This window comes from Acinonyx jubatus, chromosome A1 (genome assembly GCF_027475565.1).
Source record: "Acinonyx jubatus isolate Ajub_Pintada_27869175 chromosome A1, VMU_Ajub_asm_v1.0, whole genome shotgun sequence".
Lineage (NCBI taxonomy): Eukaryota > Metazoa > Chordata > Mammalia > Carnivora > Felidae > Acinonyx > Acinonyx jubatus.
Window position 1 is genome coordinate 17,488,986 of NC_069380.1, and position 19,734 is coordinate 17,508,719.

General features: G+C 43.7%; 1 protein-coding gene across 2 annotated transcripts in view; it reads right to left on the reverse strand.

The window, feature by feature from the left end:
• LHFPL6 (LHFPL tetraspan subfamily member 6) overlaps positions 1-19,734 on the reverse strand; it is a 245,941-nt gene that overhangs the window by 9,667 nt on the left and 216,540 nt on the right. The window contains exon 3 of one of the 2 annotated variants that reach the window (XM_027064735.2): positions 19,035-19,133. The exons of the other annotated variant lie outside the window; for it this stretch is intronic. Coding sequence (XP_026920536.1) covers positions 19,035-19,133 — 99 coding nt within the window. The remainder of the gene's footprint in view (positions 1-19,034; positions 19,134-19,734) is intronic. 2 annotated transcript variants of the gene reach the window in all.

The window sequence follows — 19,734 nt, forward strand, 5'->3', positions numbered from 1 at the left end:
TATTGGAAACAAGGTGGATACAGTCCCTGCTACCAAGGAGCTATTGTCTAGTCAAGGAAGTACTAAACAATAATTACGGAGATAATTATGTAATGATAATTGTGATACGTGCTTTGATGAAAAGAAGTTCAGGATGCTAAGAGAGCAAATCACAAGGGAGCTCAATAGAGTGTGGTCAGTGTAGGAGAACCTTAAGTCAGAAATGAAATTTATGCTGCGACCTGGAAGAGGAAGAGCGGGAGCAAGCCAGGTGGAAATGCGGGAGGCCAGGCAAGAGTGTACTTGCACTAGGGGGATGGGAAATGGAGAAATGTAGGCAGACTGAGGTCTTGTTAAAGGATAGTTCAAGAGCGAAATGAGTGCCATCTTGGGTGTAAGCAAGAGATGGGGATGGGGGTAACTACTTCCAGAGTTTGAGAGCTTGAAGCCTAAAAACTTCTCCAGAAATTTCATCTGTACCGGTAGATGGAACTGTATGGTGTTCAACATTAACCAGTAAATCTTGAGCACCTATCATATGTGCAACGTTATACAAGCTGGAGACCCAGCAGCGAACAAGATAGAAAGAGTCTTTGGTCTAAGGAGGTTTATGTTCTAGATAAGACCAATTCTCAGGGATCACTCACATCACTTGCATTATTTTGAAGCCATCCCTCGTATATATTACACGTATGTTTCTTAGAAGTTCAGCTGGATGAAATCAACCAGACAGAAGAGGGAATTTTTTCATGGAACATAAATATAAATACAAAACATCCAGAGTTCGGGAGAGTTCTGTGATTTTCCAACAGCACAGTAGACACACTGTACCTTGAACTTCTCCAAAGGAAAAGAAAAAGTAGATTTTTTTCCTCTGTGAGCCTGATTCCATTGTTTAAACCCACATGCTCCATAATAACAAATTAGCACCATGTTTTACAATAGTAAGAGGGAAAAGTCTTTTTGAGTACATTAGGCTATCAGGAAAGTTTATATGTTTTAGACAATATGGTAGTCCATGAGTAGTAACAGGACTAAATGAAACCAGGAAATTTGGGACCATTCTTCCATGGCCTCTCTCTTCCCCTGTCATGCCAATAAAGGCTTGTTATTATAATGCACACAAAAAGCATTTTACTAGAGGGCAAGTTTTGTCTGTGATCCTTTCAGGAAATTAGAGAAGCAAATCTGTTTAAACTTTCCCTTCTGCTCTCTGTGATGCTCCATCAAACAGGACTGTAAGCTTGCTTGGTTGGCAAATTGCTGCTTTCAACAATGGGGAATACTCTTCTTGACAGATAAAATAGAGGTTAATGGGACAGAAAGCAGCAAACCACAGCCACCTGCCAACTCAATGGAAAAAGATGCTGTGGCGGCACTCCAGGGCGGCCTGGAAGAGGAGACGGGGTAGGAGAGGTGTGGCCGAGTTTTGGGGGGAGGCTCAAGTCAGTTCGTGGTGCAGCTCTTGTTAGTAATAGAGACAGAAGAGAAAGTACAACGAATCCAGCCTTACGACGAGTAACCACGGAATTCCACAGATCTTTTCGCCTTTTGAGGAAATTGTAGTTTAACCTCTGCCTTTTTCATAATCGGGCCCATCAACATTTCAGAGCCTACTATGCACCACTGTGTCCGTCTGCTCTACCTTGGTATCTTGGTGCTCAGTAAAACGCCTGGACCACAGCAGACGACTGATCTATGTCCGTGGCATGAATGAGTATCAGACACTGTATCTGTGTTGAGAACAGAAACATGAAATTACTCATTATATTAACAGCTGTTTATGTATATAGACTGTGAGGCGTGCACCGAACAGTTTACAAGTGGCAACTCACTTAATCATTTTTGCCTCCACCGTTTCCCAGGAAGGAGAGAAGCAAATCTGTTTATATTTTCCCCACGTGATTCCCTTTGTGAAGATGAAAAAATTGACTTACATGCAAGGTAAGTAACTTGCCTAGTATCTCAAATAAATGATAAAACTTCAACGTGGACTTGGGTCAAACTGATTCTAGAAATTTCTCCAGTGCTCAGAGAACGTATTAGGATGAGCTAGTCCAGTTACTTCTCGCATTTGTTAGACAGCACTTGTCTTTGCTAGAACTTCCATGCCAAGGAGAGATGAAACATATTTTCCTCCTTTGAATTTATGGGTCTTCTTAGAAGACTCCACGTCTCTGTGTCCACCTTGCACGGCGGTTCTAGTTATTAAAGGCCTGCCGCTGGCTGAATTGGCATCCAACTCCCGAGGCGATGGAACTAAACCAGCACTCTCGTGGCAACACCATCCCTTCTAGAGAATGTGGGGAGCTGGGGTCCAGTAAGCTTGCTTGATGAATTCAGACAACTGATTCTTCCTCGGTGTGAACCTGACCATGAACATGCCCCCAGGCCAGGTGTTTTGACCCTCCCCTGACTCTGTCCAAGCCCTGGGCACACTCCAGATCCTTCTCGGGCTACTGTCTGCTTGTAAATGCTCAGCGGTGGGTTGGGAGCCATCATGCTTCTTCAGACCCACCCAGAGATTTGGCCACAGTCCCCCCCACTGTACAGTGTTGTTCAAGCACGACACAAAGCGCAGTGGCTCAGGCAGTCCTGCCCTCTCGCCGACGCCACCTGACACAAAACTCCACGGGTCCTTGGCCTTCCTGTGCTCTGCATTTGAACCTGAGCCCCACTCGTCCCTAGCGTGTTTCTTTCTTCACTAGGTCGCTGCTAAGCTCCCAGCCTTGTGGCCGTGACTGCCTGGGTCCAGATGTAATGAGACGACTGACTTCATTTATCAAGGTGGATTATCTTTCCTCTGTGATATTTTAACATTTTCACCATGTTGGGGCACCTGGGTGGCTCAGCTGGCTAAGCGGCGGACTTCGGCTCAACTCATGATCTCACGGTTCAAGTTCGAGCCCTGTATCAGGCTCTGTGCTGACACAGGGAGCCTGCTTCTGCCTCTCAAAAACTGAATAAACATAAAAAAAATTAAAAAAAAAAACTTTTCACCATGTTAAGATACAAATGAAAAGCTGGTGTAGCAAAGAAGTAGATATTTTTGACTTCATCTTTTTTGCTTTATAAATAATGAGGGCTGGAAGGTGGAAGGATCAGTGGAGAGACAAAAGCTTTTGTCCTCTTAAATATCACGCACGCAAGTTTGATAGGCCTTATCTTCTTGAATAAACTCCTTCATGTCTCTTCATATTCACACCACCTTGTCTGCATATGCATTTAGAAAAAACAAGAACAAAAGGAATCTATTTGTTCTTTTGTGAAGTTACTGAACAAAGGTGTCACTAGTAAAAAAAGAAACAAGTTTTAAGCCTTTGGCCTAAAACATACAAAAGCTTTAATTCAAACGTTTAATGGAACAAGTGGTTAAAATGATACCTCCTGTCCTCCTGTGTCTGGAAAGAGAAGAGAATGCCCCAACTTGTCACTGGGTAAAAAATGTAGAGATAAGGGCACGCCTGCATGGCTCAGTCGGTCAAGTGTTCGACTTCAGCTTAGGTCATGATCTCACAGTCTGTGAGTTCGAGCCCCGCGTCGGGCTCTGTGCTGACAGCTCAGAGCCCGGAGCCTGCTTCAGATTCTGTGTCTCCCTCTCTCTCTGCCCTTCCCCTTATTTATTTTTGGCAGAGAGAGAGAAAGAGCAGGGGAAGGGCAGAGGAGAGAGGGAGACAGAGAATCAGAAGCAGGCTCCTGGCTCTGAGCTGTCAGCACAGAGCCCTATGCGGTACTTGAACTCATGCCCTGCAAGATCATGACCTCAACTGACTGAGCCACCCAGGCGCCCCTTGTGACTTTTCTATAAATCTGAGCTCATTTCAAAATCAAAATTAAACAAATATAAAAATTTAACTGTGTCTATATACATGAATGTATACCTATACCCGCGTATATATAAAAATATAAATTACACACACACACACACACACATACATATGTAAAATGACTGGGAGACTTTCATGCTTGTACATACAAAGAGCAAGAACCCAATAAATACGTGGGTCCTACGGCATGCAAAATGAGAACTGATGACAATTTTTATTGTGCAATTTGCCCCACGAAAACATTCGCATTCGCACTCCTTGCTCTGCGGGGCACAGCACTCAGTGGGGTATCTGGGGAGTCCCTGCCCTCAAGTTGCATCCGCTGTCGCACAAAGCCCCCTCCCGTTCCTGCCGACCACAGCGGACCAGAGAGGACCACAGCCAACGAAGCAAACAGCCTACTAAACCCGCCGAAATAAAGAGGACATCCTGGCATTCGTCATAAAGTAGCTCCAAGCTGTAAGTGAGCGGTGTCTGTGTGCGGACGCAGGTGTCCCGGTGAGGAAGGACAGGGGCGCTGGCTCCACCTGCTCCAGGAGGGGCACAGGCAGCAGAGGGACACAGGTCCCCCTTCCTCCACAAAGCGCCTCCAGGCTACTGGTTATGCACAGTCCACGTGGGAAACAACACTTCCCACGGAAGGAAAGGGGCTTTTCCGGCTGATAGATAGATTTCACACAAGCAAAGCATATGCTCGCTAGGAGAAACCTCCAGGAGTTTTCCGGAGTTTTCCGTGCCATCTAAGCCGTCTCTGGCAACTCCAGCAGGGCAGGAGGGTGCAGGGTCAGGACTACGGTAAGGAATTCAGCCTGAACAGGACAGAGGCTTTTTCACACTTCGAGCCTTGTCAGGGACCATTTCTGTGTCCTTGTGACTTTATCCTCCCTTCACTTCCCCTCCTTCCACCTAGCACATCACAGCATCACAGATTTTAGAGACAAGGGACACTGGAGAAGGATCATCTACAGCAAGGCTTGGCAACCTTTTTCTGAAAAGAGCCAGAGAGTAAATACTTTAGGTCAAAAGCAGCCATAGAGGGGGCGCCTGGGGGTATCAGTCGGTTAAGGGTCTGACTCTTGACTTTGGCTCAGGTCATGATCTCACGGTTTGTGAGTTCGAGCCCCACATTGGGCTCTGCACTGACAGCTTGGGAGCCTGCCTGGGATTCTCTCTGTCTTCCCCTCCCCTGCTCTCTCTTTCTCTCTCTCTCTCAAAGTAAATAAACTTAATAAAAAAAAAAAAAAAACAGCTGTAGACACTAAGTAAACACATGAGCATGGCTGTGTTTCAATAAAACTTGCTGAAAAAACAAACAGGACATACTTGTCACATGACATGCTCACCCTTGATATAGGTCATCTCCTGTATTTCACCAATGACCAAAGTCACCTTCCCAGGTCTCTTGAATGTGTTTTCTTCAGTAGGGAGATTCTTTCTGTTTGTTTATAACTTTGAATTTCCTGGTTCGAATCTAAAGCAGGGTGCTGCTGCTGGGTTATTCTTAAGAAAAAAATCAGTCCTATTTGGGCAATGAGGATGTACACCACATCATTACCTTCCTGTGCTTTTAAAGTTAACTTCCCAACGCCAAAGGAAATAATTGTAAAATTGTGTGTGGTCGGGGGCAGGGGGGGATAAACCAACAACCTCTTTTACCAACAAACCAGTGAAACAGGTGTATTTCATATCAATATAAATAAATCACCAGTGTGAAAACAACTAGGTAAAAAATGAGCAGGCTTAGATGAAGAGACAAAATGTGGTGGGTCCATATAATGGAATATTATTCAGCTGTAAGAAGGAATGAACTTCTGGCACATGTTAGACAACATGGATGAACTTTAAAGACATTATGCTAAGTGAAAAAAGCCAGACCCTGAGGCATCTGGGTGGCTCAGTTGGTTAAGCATGCAACTCTTGCTCTCAGCTCAGGTCATGGTCTCACGGTTTGTGGGTTTGAGCCCCATGTCGGTCTGTGCACCGACAGCACGGAATCTGCTTGGGATTCTCTCTCTTTCCCTCTCTCTGCCCCTCCCCTGCTTGTGCTCTCTCTCTTTCTCAAGACAAATACATAAACATTAAAAACACGTTTAAAAAGGCCAGACACAAAAGGACAAACAAATATTGTAGGAGTCCACGTGTATGAGGTGCTTTGAATAGGGAAATTCATAGAGACAGAAAGTAGAATAGTGGTTACTAGGGTCTGGCAGAAGAAGATGATGGAGAGTTATTGTTTACTGGGCACAGATGCTGTTTAGGATGATGAAAGCGTTAGAAAAAGGTTAGTGATGATGGTTGCACCACACCGTGAATTTACTTAATGCCATTGAATTGCACACTTAGAAATGGTTAAAATGATACAGTTTTATGTTACATACATTTTGTCACAATATAACAAAACAAGAGCAGTGTTATGTGGGGGTAGAGAAGCAGGTAGAGATGGTTCAATCAGAGAAACTGATCCTGAAAGATCTAAGAAACACACGTTCCAGTATTTTGGTGGCTGTGGCCGCCCAGGTGCCATGCTTCACTTCCTCTCACACTTCACTTCCTCTCTCAGTGGTGTTCCTGACCCTGCCACACCAACCAAACCTGCTCATTGCTCGTCCTTCCAATCAGATCCACTCAGGGGCCTTTCTCTTAAAGTCTGCGCTGACTCAAGGTCCTGCACCATCCCCTCCTGAATTCCACTAAGAGCCACATAACCATGGAACAGGTGGCTAAGCTGTTTTGTCTACACAGCATTCCCACGACACAAAGCAATGGCAAAATAAAACTACCCTGGTGCTTCCAGAAGCATAATCAAATCCCAGTTCAAGTGTCAGAAAAGTAGGGTGAGTGCATCTGAATTCTTATGATCGCACCAATCCAATGGGCCTCTGTTCTGTGGCCCAGGGAATCACTTCACTAATGTACACATTTGCGCCATTTACACGGAAAAGATGGTTTTCCCTTTGTCCTGTCTGGCCAGCTTGTTGTTATGAATCCTTGACCCTTAGCACCGAATTCATCCTGAAAGTTTCACTAGAGATAACGCCACTGGGAAGGTGATAAGGCACACACATTGGCTCTATATACACAACGTATGCTGGTGGCCTTTGTGTTCACGCTGTGAACCGACCCAGAATCCGATCTCCGAGTGGGGAAGGCTGAGACGACCAGCGGGGCTTTCTTCAGCGTATGGTGACAGATTATCCTCTAGCTGTCTGTCATTGCTGTTTATAAAGGCTGGAATGACCTCAGATTCTGCTCCTCTGACTCATAAATGGCCCCAAAAGAGAGTGTGAAGGTACCTAGGCTGTCTCTAATTGCCTGTCCTCTGTGTAGCCCGCGGCTGCAGCCAATTTTCCAGGAAACCTACGTGAAGACGTACTGCACTCCGTCCTGATGGCATTTTATCATTCCTCTTCCCTTTGTCTGTCATGCTTCCATCAGCCACCAAGCAGCCTCTGAATATATTCTCGGTGTCCGGTCCTCCGTTTAAGAGGTTTTCCTGGACGATCCCTCCTTGTGCGTAAGGTGGCTGCTGCGGACGAGCCTAATCCAATTTGGTCAAGCACAACCTTGAGACCCTCCGGTAAATTACAGTCACTGCTGCAAAAGTGTGAGGGACGGTATTGGGGAGCCACTCTCCTACAACCTCATTTCCAAGTTATATGAAAGCAAGCCTCAGACCTGCTTGCTACACAGACAGACGCTTATTAAACAAACAGCAATCAAGGCACAAACCAGGTCATCGACCTGTCCTGGGAGCTAGTTACATCTTAGCTCTCTATCCTTTAAGTGTTTGCAAACACCACTTTGCATGAAGGAGCCACTGGAGCAACGTTCCAGGGCAGGACTCTGGTCCCTTTGGCCACAAACAACCAAAAGTTCTCCGAACAAAGACTGGAAATTGAGCTTTTTAGGGATGATCCAGCCTTGGCTGCCATTCCTGAGGGCATTATGTGCATAGCGGGCATGCTTCAGTGAACCTGTACCAGTTGTCAGAAATACTAAAATATGTACCTCTCTGTACTGGTGGGTGAACAGCCACTTCTCCAAGTTCCCCAAGTGTCCCATTGTCCCTTCCCTGTCTGGGAACCCTAGAGAATCCTAGCCTCATGTCCCAGAAACCAAAGAGCTAGTGCCTGGCAGAGCAGGACCCCTGGGGAGCCTGCTCCAGTGCTGTGGCCAAGATTTTAGTGTGGATTGGTCAGAGCCCATGGAAAATCGGTTGTTTGAGAGTTTGAGTATCACAGGGACTTAGAATAATGGCTAAAGGCAGGGTGGATGTTTCCATCCCTTCAAGCAAGGATAAGGAGTCCCTTTAACTCTTGGAGCTAATCCACAGTCTCACTGAGAAGAATCCATGTCTAACATTCATCATGCTAATTAATAAGATATTAATTCCACCAATAAAAATCCACTTCTGACAGGGCTGTGCGAATAGTAAAGCTGCCGGTGTTGGTTGGGATACAGATAACAGAACACTCGTACCAGCAGCCTTGAGTATCTGGTCTGGAAGATGCACCTGGGTTGTGACTGTCCCTAACTGACAGACACATCTCTCCTTATCCTGAAGTATTTTCATATGAATTACAGGCATTATAACAGTGGTGTCAAGGAGGTGAGGAATCTGAGATTTTACTGTGCTTGCGAGCTGACACGTTAAATTGCCACCATTTCACAGAAGCTGGAGGAGACAAGAGACTCCCACATCAGAGATGTGGAGATGTATTATTCACAGACAGCAAGCAGCATGAGCTTCACATTTGCATCCACCCCCTTGCCTCCCACATCTCACAGGGGCTGATGCGGCAAAGTCAGTGAGTTTGGGTCACAGTTGAGGAATCCCGTGTTTAGAGAACCCCAACTTTTTATAATAGGCTGTAAACAAATCCGCCCAAACTTCACACCAGAGGAAGACATTATCTTTATTATACTAAACAATAAACAAACCTGCGGTCTGCTCCAGCAGGATTCAAGACCTATCTGTTCATTATACAAACATCTTTGACAAGACAGTTCAGAACCAAGAGCTCTGGAGACATGCTAAATAATTGCCTTCTGATAGCAGTATGAAAGGAACTGGCCAGAAGACTGAGTGGAAACATACTCAATTCACCAGGATGGCTGAGCACTCATTTTCACAGATACGATTTCAAAGTAGAATTAGCAGGAGTATGAGGGAATCATTTGGGGGTAGAGGAAATGTTCGATGTTTTTATTTTGGTGGTGGTTACGTGATTTTACAAACTTGTCAAAATCCTTTGAATTGTACTCTTAACATTCGTAAATTTTGCCGTATGGAAATTATATCCCAATAAAGCTGACTTTTTAAAAAAGCAAACACAAACAAAATACAAAATACAAACCAAAAAAACCCAGCCGAACAAAAAACCCAAAGTAGTATTGGTATATGGGAATATCTATTTGCAGTAATGCTTAGCGTAAGTATGATGTTTTCCCCTACAACATCCCTGTGACAAACACTCATAGATAATGAAATCAAGTCAAAAGGGTTCAGTAGCTCTCCAAGCTCCTGGGCAGGGGTCGGGGGAGGGCTTTTGAGAATCGTTGGCAGAAAAAGTCTAGAGGTCAAGTTTCTCAGCTTCCTAATATCAGACTTCCAAATGTGGTCGACCAAAGGTTCTAAGTCTCCAGATGTCAGGAACCCATTTGCATACTATATAAAAGTTAGAATAAACTCTCCAGAAAACAGCATGTACACACAGGCATATGAAATTTGCACACAATTTCAGGGGGGTCACAAATCTCTGAAGCTTATTCATGGACTTTGGACCCCTGAATTATCTGGAGACATCACTCCTTAGAACTAGGGCTCCTGTAACACTGAACTCATTTGCCATTGTCATCAAAACAGCCAGTTGCCAAGCCAAAGTAGCTTACGATCCAGACATCACGTAGCTGACGTTCTCAGCTACCCAAAATATGACCCCAAATCAGGAGGCCAGAAAAAAACCCTAGAAAACACTGTCCAGAGCATACAAAAATCAGTATTTCAAAGACACATAGTGCACGGAAACAGAGCTGAACTGTGTTCCTTTAAACCATGATTTTAAGAGGATGCATGACGATTAGATGAGAAAGGACACAAATTAGAAGTGAGGGAATAAGGACAGAAAGGCGTAAGTAATAACTGCAATGAATAACTGCCAACAGTGTGACATAAAACTGTTGCAAAGCAACAACAAACCCCCCGAAAGAACTCAAAAAATTTTTCAGTCTTGGCTATTTAGAGAAAAGGCAAATCACTCTTAAACAAATGTCCATGACTCCTACGAACCTTTCCTTATGAGTCATATGAGAACATAACTGCGAATGAGGTTATTTTTTACAGGCTTGCTTATGTTTTTTATATGTTTCATATATTCTGGCTAAAAGGGTGCATTCTGGCTATAGTACATCTACATCCTCAAACCATTTCAACATGATTAAAATAGGAAATGTGTTGGCCTTTAAGGCAGAAAGGCGGGACTAATATTTACCGTAGGTTTTCCACGTTCAAAGCACCTTCCACTTTTGCCACATTTAATCCTTTTCACAGGCCTCTGAAGTGGGGGCTGTCATTCAGTTTGAGAGACCAAAGAACTGAAATTCTGAGAGGCCAAATAACTTGCCCAGAATCAAACAGCTCTAAGGGAGTGAAGCTGGGATGGAAGCCAGTCCTCGCTTTTTTTTTCCATTAACTATTCCTTTAAATGGAAAACTCATTTATCTGGAAAAATCCATTCATATGAAATTTTCTGAAAAGATCTCATAAATGAATTTTTTCTCTACAAATCTTCTCTATTAATTAGTTTTGTCAACATTCTACCAGGTTAAAAATCAGATCAGCCTTGAGGCACCTGGTGGCTCAGTCAAGTGTCCATAGCTTGATTGTGGCTCAGGTCATGATCTCACAGTTGGTGAGATAGAGCCCCACGTTGGGCTCTGTGCTGACAGTATGGGGCCTGCTTGGAATTCTCTCTCTGCTCCTCCCCTGCTTGTGCTCTCTCTCTCCCTCTCAAAATAAATAAAGAACCCCCCCCCAAAAAAAAGAAGTCATATCAGCCTCCTGATTATTTTCTTATATTTTTGGTTTTATTCTAAAACACATTTGCTATGTTATTAATCAATAATGTTTACAAATGGCCCTTTCTTAAAGGAAGACGTGCTTGCTAAGGAGGAAAAGTGGCTACTTTCTCTCTTCTGTTAGGAAACAAAGGCAAAAATACACAGTAAGGTCACAAAACATCTGAGTTCTCAACTCTGGGGCAGAAATATTTCTCCTGAGATTAAGAATCTTACTATCAAGATCTGAAAGAACTCTTCTCTAATGTTTGTGTAGACAAATCTCCCAGCAACTGGAAGGTTCACTGGCAGGTCTTTCCTCAGTGTTACTATTTAATAAGAGAGTGTTCTAAGATAAATCTGTGATAAATCTCTCAACCATAATCTCCTTGAGGGCAGGGAGCAAGTAGAGGACTTCTCAAGGGGCTGCACGAATTACATCATCCAAAGGGGTAGCTTGGGATGGTAGGAGGGGATAGATTCGTCTCCCTAATTAGCAGATTATTTCCTAAATCCTTAACTACCAGGAAATTTCAATAAAATCTGCAGATTTATTTAAGATGATGTTCACATAGCCAATTTATCTCAATTGCCCTTTCTTTCTTAGGGACATCAATGATAGAATCAGTTGAACAAAGTTCATTCCTGAGAGAGGACCTAAAACATCAGAAACAGTTAAATTTAAAATCAGTGCTTTTCTACCCCTAGATTAATATTCTAGTGGAACATACTAAGAAAACAGTTAAGAGCACCTCACACAAAAGAATAATTAGAAAAGCCAGTTGAATTTCCTGAAATTCCTTAAGTATACTATATCTAAAATGGCAGGGAACTGAGGTGTATCTATTTTCTTATGTTTATTTATTTATTTTGAGAGAGAGAGAGAGAGAGAGAGAGAGAGAGAGAACGCACACACACGAGCAGGGGAGGTGCAGAGAGAGAGGGAGAGTGAGAATCCCAAGCGGACTCTGCATTGTCACCACTGAGCCTGATGCAGGGCTCGATCACAGGAATGGTGAGATCATGATCTGAGCTGAAATCAAGAGTTGGACATGTAACCAACTGAGCCACATAGACACCCCATATTTTTTGTTTTTATAATGGGGATAACACTGAAAAAACTTAAGAAAAATCTTTAAAAGAGAGATTAGCCTATTCTTCTCAATAGTGTGGTGGCCATATCTATCTTATGAAATACTGTGTCTCACAGGCTTTTAAAGAGAATTATCTTTTTCTACAATCACCGAATTCCACCGGTGCAAATCACTGTAAACCACTGAATTAAGTTTTAAAAAGGCTTAATACAAGATTGGGAATAATCCTTCTCTGAAATAACCAAACCAAAACGGACTCTAGGAAGGAATGAATTTAGAGCTCTTTCTTTTTCACCTATTGGGGCATTTCATTCTTTAAACGATGACCCTTAACTTGATTTTTCTCTGGGAGATGGTTCAGCCATATTCCTTTAGAGAGTAATGCCATAATTCTCCCCGGGTTATCAATGGCCAAGTATATACAGACACATGATGGCAACTTCCCTTTTAGAGGTCAAAAATTAGCAGTAGGGTTCCTTCCTTCCCTCTCATCCTCTTTCCTTTCCCTCCATGTCTCTTTTTTCTCTCTTCCCCTCCATCATTCTTCCCTCTTTCCCTCCCTTCGTTTAACCATTTTGTAGGTGGCAGATATGTGTCATACATAAGGATCATGTTTATCTTAATTCATAATTTCATCCTAAGTCTGTGGCACAATTTTTTGATGCCAAGAACGTGCTTAATAAATATTTGTTGAATAAATAAATTTGCAGAATACTGCTCTGGGCCAAACCCTGAACTAGGCGCCGAAGTTGAAAAATTCCTGTCCCATTGGTTCATCTGGAACCTACAAAGATGCACTTAGGGAAGCAGACAGAATTGGACCCATGATTATAGAGAATGGGGTACTTTTTGCTAAAGCAGTACTAGAGGCATTTACTAAGCGATAACTTAAAACGGTATGTGCATGGGCTGCCATTACTGTCATGGTCCCACTGGGGTTCATGGCCCTGAAGTGAATTGGTTCTTCTCCTCTCATTCTAGAATGAATGCAGAAAACCCTTCTTGTCATGAAAAGAGAACCATAAGAAGGCTGGGTGACCGGCCAACTTGGCTGCATTTCCTTCAGAGTTGCCTGGGCGCTGCCCCATCACTTCATCACTGGCTACACAGACCTTCCTCTGCCCGTGGCACTTGACCAGCATCATCTAGAGTCACATTCTAGAGGGTTCCTGTGAGTAACCCTGGGCCTACCCAGTTTGGGTCTTGGTTTAGCTCCTAGCAGCTGCTTGGTCTTTCTGCCATCCTCCTGTGCTAGCATGCTATTTGAGGGAATACAGGCTCCTCCTGGAGCTTCTAAATGACTTCTAGCAACTTGGACAAATTTTCTCTTTTTGTTCTCATTTTGTCCCACTGACTATAACTTGCAAATTATTTTTTCTCAAGTGTGATTAGGTTTGAAGGGAGAAAAACAGAAGTCAGGAGTGAAAGAGATGTGCCCAAAGAGATGTGACGTGGTTATTGTTCAGATTCGATGAGAAGAGATTTCTTCCCTGGTCTGAAAATTTGGAAGAAACAGACTCTCATCTTTTTCACACTGACAGGCTCTGAGTTCTCAGTAGTTCTTGAGAATCCAAGAGCATAATTTCAAGAACAGGAAACATGATGGCTTCTTAATGAAATTAAATAGCAAAATGAAAGCAATGATTACTCAAATTTACTTGGCAAATTAGCAAGACAAATTAATTGAAACACTACTTTTGATCATAAGGATATAATTAGAAAAGTCTGGTGGATGAAAATATCTCCGAGGCATGAATTAAATCAATTGGACAACCTGATTAGAGAGACCTTATGCTTAACGTGTAAATCCCAACTTACTGTTATAAAATGTAAGAGAAAGAAAAAAAGATTAATCAACCAATATTCATTAAAAATGGTCCTGTGCAAATAACATGAATAGTAACAGCAAACATCTACTGTATTTTTATTATGTGAAGATACTGTGTTACCTTACATATTATTCTTATCACTTATACTGTTTTCTTGTCTTAAAAAGCAATACATAAATTCACCATTGTTGACACTTACACAGCATGAGCCGCTACTGACCCTTAATCTGCAGCCACGGACTTCGTGATGGAAGGAGAACAGGGCACCACGTCCAACCACAACAAAAAGACAGACTGAGACGCCTTTTCCGTTCGTAGCCTCATCTTCCGCTTACAGATGCCACTACTTCTCAGTAAAATCTGGTTCTGCAAAACTCTGAACCCATCCACGCTCGGCCACAAGAAGCCATTTTGTACACGGTAACCCCTGACAGCTCTTATTCTTTCAAGTTGGCCCGATCAGGTCCCGCGTCAGGCTCTGTGCTGACAGCTTGGAGCCTGCTTCAGATTCTTTGTCTCCCTGCCTCTCTGCCCCTCCCCCGGTTGTGCTCTGTCTCTCTCTCTCTCTCTCTCTTTCTCTCAAAAATAAACACTTTAAAAAAATTTTAATAAAAAATAAGTAAAACAAATGAGAGAAACAAGTCGGCCTCTGATTCTAATGCTTCTAAAGGGTGAAAGCTACTGTCAAGGCAAGCTGTACAATTTTAGCTGCATAATTTAGAAGTTCATTATGCAGCCTGCTTGTGCTCTGGTTTCCTTGTTTCAAAAATACGTGTATTCAAACATGCTCCTTGCTTCTCCATAAAGAAGAGTGATCCAAAGGTAAACAGTAACAATCTTTGATTTGCAAAAGTGGGTATTTTGGTGAAATTGCTCCAAAGCTTTGCACTTAATTCTTGAGAAAGAATCAATAGCCTTATAAAGTTGTTTTCAAGGCACACACAAAAATCCTCCCCAAGTCTCCTTGCCGAGGAAAAAAGACACTTTATTTTCTTTAATTTCTATTTATTTATTTTTGAGAGAGAGAGAGACAGAGACAGAGAGAGACAGAGAGAGAGAGGGAGAGAGAAAATCCCAAGCAGTCTCTGTGCTGATTGACTCGGGGCCACGAACCATGGGATCATGATCTGAGCCGAAATCAACAGTTGGACACGTAACCAATTAAGCCACCAGGCACCCGGGAAAAAGGCATTTTAAAAAGTAGATTCCATTAGACTCCTACCACATTACCTTAAAACCACAAATGTGAGTTTTTGTGGAATCTGTTCCTTGCTTAACTACGTCTTGTATGTTTGGACTCAGTTTAAACCCCTGGGAAGCCCTTCCTACCTTCACCCCACCAGCATTCCTCCCTCCTCCACTGTGCCTGCTTGGGCTCTTTCCCTCTTCTCCTTGGCCTCCCTGTAGCCTAAAACACACCCACACTCACTCTTCATCTACCTAAACACTTCACAGCCTTGAAGGCTCAGCTAAAAATACTCCTTCCTCAGGAAGCCTCCAGGAGAGGTCAAGTCCCCTTGAATTGTGACATAGCAACTAACTAAAATACCAGTTAGGCTGCGTTCAGCTGCTAGTACGAGAAAGGCTGCCTTGGGGCGCCTGGGTGGCTCAGCTGGTTAAGCGCCAGACTCCTGATTTCGGCTCAGGTCATGATCTCAAGGTTCGTGAGATCAAGCCCAGTGTTGGGCTCTGCACTGACATCTCAGAGTCTACTTGAGATTCTTTATCTTCCCCCTCTCTGCCCCTTCCCTGCTTGTTCTCTCTCTCTCTCTCTCAAAATAAGTTAACATTTTTAAAAGAGAGAGAAAGGATGCCTTTAAAATTACCCAGTAAGGAAATGAACCACCATGTATTATGTACTATGTATCGGCAAGGTTGAAAGCTCCTAGGGAAGTCATGCTTCAGGGGTGGCTGAACTCCAGCTGGTTTCTCTGCCCACCCCTTCCCCCTGGAGGCTGTCCCCACCTGCCATTCTACCTAGTCAGAGGCGGCTGCTGGAGGGAGGGGGGAGCATGGCTTCTGGTGCCTTTCCCTTAGGCATATGATCCCTTCTTCTCCCAAAGCCTCTGGAAACATCTCCTGCAATATCACTGGTCTAAATGGGCTTACGCCGCCCCATCCCAAGCTAGTATTAAGTGGCAAGACGACGAAGATGAAGTTAGAGAGTTGGCCACCTAATTCGCAACGCGCACAACATGAAGAGGGTAATAAGTATAGAGCAGACTAGGTCAAGTGGACAGGGCTGCTCAGCGCGATCGGTGCCCTGCGTCCCGACCAGCTGTCTGGGAGGCTGAAGGGATCAATAAATGAGTCTATCTGAAATGAACCTATTTCTGGAGTGGCAGAGGCATGCTTTGGTTGAGATCAGGGGTCCTCAGACTGTGGCCCCACCACCTGTTTTTGTAAAAACAAATTTACGGGAACACGGTCACACCCACTCGCGCATGGAGTGTCTCTCATGCTACAAACGCAGAGCTGAATAGTTGCAACACAGACCATATGGCTCCGAAAACTGCAAACAGTCACTAGCCGGCTCTTCACAGAGCTGTTTCCCTGCCTCTGGCTTAGAATCACCGACCAGAATGGAGCGATGCTGGCAAGGCAACCGCAAGGTCCGCTGCAGTGCCTTCCTTTCCGACCCTCTTCCTTTCCGACACACTGACGGTGTATATTATCTTCTTGAACATCTGGCTCTTCTGGTAGGTTCTGGTTCCCTGACGGCAATGCATGGGGTCTTTCAAAATGCCTTGGTGATGCCATGTCCTCAACACCTAGCACAGGGCCTGGCAGGCAGTAAGCACTTCAGAAATATTTGTCGGCTGGGTAACTGAATGAACACACTCCTTAAGTAATCTTCCTTATAAAAACAAAGGGGATGGTTTCTTGAGTGACCCACATCCCACAATAAGGACCGAATGAACCTTAACAGCATTAACGTTTCCCAGGCCTCAGGGGGAAGATGTGCCCACACAGTCTCCTGGGAGAGGCAGCAGCAATGAGATTGGCTTCTCAGAAGCAGTAGAGGCAGTGTGGCTCTGGCAACCGGCACGCACACCATTAAAAACATGGGCCCCAGGGCCCGCCTTAGTGAGAATGCTCCCCCTCGCACACGTGCTGTGGCTCCCAACTGCGGTCCTGGGTTCTCCCCAGTGAGGGCCAGAATCGGTGCCTTCGCTCCGCTGAAGTTCAGTCTCCATCAGTGTGCAAGGAAACAGTCACCATTTTTTAAAGATAGAACACAGAGGTAGTTTTGCAGGACCGAGGACTCGTTTTATCTGTAGATGATGACAATTTCCATTTTTTCCTCACCATCCCGCTAAGAGACATTAAAAAAAAAAAAAATCTTGGTGTGGCAAAACTTAAAACCACCAGAGTTTTTAAATTGTTAAAATGGCTTCGGTGAGTTGAGGAACATAAGAAATTATTACCAGTAGTAAAGAGGCAAGTCTTTTTTTTTTTTTTTTTTTTTTTTTAAGTTTGACATTCAAGTGTTTAATCCACAATGCTGGGAAGATATGAACTGCTGAGATGCAGTAATGAAAACTGCAAAAAACAGGATATGGGTCTCATCACAACCGGCTAATTAATATAGCAACACGCAATAGCAAGAGATCAGCAAGAACGGTATTCTAATCAAGTTGAGGCATGTGTGAAACGGCCAAGAATGCCTCAAACGCCAGGGAAAGAAGAATGCCAAATGCTATATTAAAATATCTCCCCTGGACACAGTTTGCTTTCCAAAAAAAAACAACCAACCAACCAACCAAGAGACAAACAAAAAAAGGTAAAAAACTGAAAAACAAACAAAAGCCAAGCTGACACTCAACTTCGTGCCAGCGTTTTCCTCTGCATTTATGGCAATCACAAACTGATCCAGACTTCGGAAAGCCTTACGGAGAAGGAAAGAAAGAAGCGGTCCGAAATCTCTTGTATTTTTTTATCCATGCAGATTCGTAGTATTTAACGTACCAACTTCTCCGCCAAAAGAGCTAGTATTGTTTTGAGGGAAGCAGGGTGTTTGTCATCCAATGAGTCAAACAAATCATGCTTTATTTTCAAATCCACAGAACTTTGAGATGGTATCACATCGGTCCATTTTCCTCAGTATCGGACAGAAATTTTTTTCACAGAAGTTCTACCATACAATTTTTTAATGATGATTTGGGATATAACAGTAATACTGACATTAGACCACCTCCCTCAAATATTTCTTCTTAGAGTGAAGTGTTTAATGTGAAAAGCGAATGTTTAAGTTAGTACCTCACTATGAACCAATCATCAAAAACTCAATCTATTCTTATATTAGGGAAAAGTATATTTGCTCTTATTTGGCAGTAATCCTCGATGTGGGAACACCGATTCCAGAAAAACATCCTCAGAAAATAACTCGATAAAGAGAAGGCTTACTTTCGTTAAGTTTTTCATTATGATATGCCTTAAAATAACAGAGGCTGGAATAGACAGGATACTTAACTAGAAAGAAATAAGGAAGTGTTGGCGTAAAAGTTAGGTTTATCAACAGAGGGAAATATAATCCAATTAGTACAAGTTATCATGATGCAAGCCATATCATCCTATGCTACCTTTTTAATGGACTGCTAGGTAGAACACACTAGAGCTACAAGTGAAAATGTCTGAAATTTCCAGAAAAAGTCATGAGGTGTCCTTCAGCAGTGTGTGAACTTCTAACTATTCAATCACATCTCTCCCTGCTTCTCCTACCCCTGTGGCCTCCTGATGGACTGTTCCTATGCCTCTCTGATGCTCTCGCTCTGCCGTGTTCCTGGCTTGCAAGATGCTTCTGTCTACTGCCAGACGACCCTCGTGCATCACTGTGTTCAAGACCCAGCACTCCCACAAAGCTATTACTCTGGCGTGAGATCACTTTGGATTTCTTAGCCCTTGAGAAACCTCAGGCAGACTATAAATTCCACAGAGTTCTTTTCAGCACCCACAATAAGTAATTAACACATGATTTTTGAATGAATTGATCAGTGCATATAAACTCTTCAGAGCAGGGGCGCTATCTAAGCTTTGTATCCACAATACTTCCCACAGTTCAGGCAAACGGTAGATTGGCATAATTTCACTCAACAAATGGATAAGCGAATGTGTGCGTATTGTTACACATGACTGCTAGCCGCACTACAGGGTGTGTTTTTCTCCCTTATCTCTCCCACTCTCTGCTTCTAGGAAAAGTCACATACGGTTCTTTTCTAAAAGGAGTGTCATTGACGAAGGGAACTTACCCAGGTCAAACTGGCCAGAGACATAGCCACAAGTCTGACGGACTTCCTCGCTGTCCCAGCCCAAGGGGTAGAGGGCACAGCCAGCACCGATCAACAAGCCTGCAAAGAGATAAGCCAAGAGGGCTTTACTGGTACTCCTCTGCATCTCCAGGTAAAGGCAGCCGCATGGAGGGGGTGTCGATATTAGCGATACAACAAAAGGGCACGGTGTCCGCGTTTTGGAAAGCACCAGCCACTGCTCCTTAAAGCAATCTAAGGCCAGTTTGATTCCATGAACAACTGCGGGTCTGCTTAAAAGGAAAACAAAAACGGAAACAAAAACAAACCCCCTGATAGCTCAGTTGGGTTCGACTTTGCCTTTTAAAGCATCAAAAGCCTTGACTCTGGCACATGGATCGGACCTGTTAGCTGCACTCCCAGCCGTTAGAACTCTGGTGAAAAGTTGAGAATCAGGGAGCGTTCATCCATCACAGAAATAACCTAGAAGACAGATACTTCCACAATCATCTAAGTCCTCCTTGCAGCTAAGACCAAAAGTACTGATGATTGAACTGAAGAAGGTGGTGGTTTTATTTCGATGTAAATGAAGTTATCGTGGCAGCACACTCTGAGCTTTGACAGCTCTTGATCGGCACGTCTGCAGTTCTGTATCGAAGTCTAACATGGTTTGACGAGAAGCTGAATGAGACTTAGGCCCTCA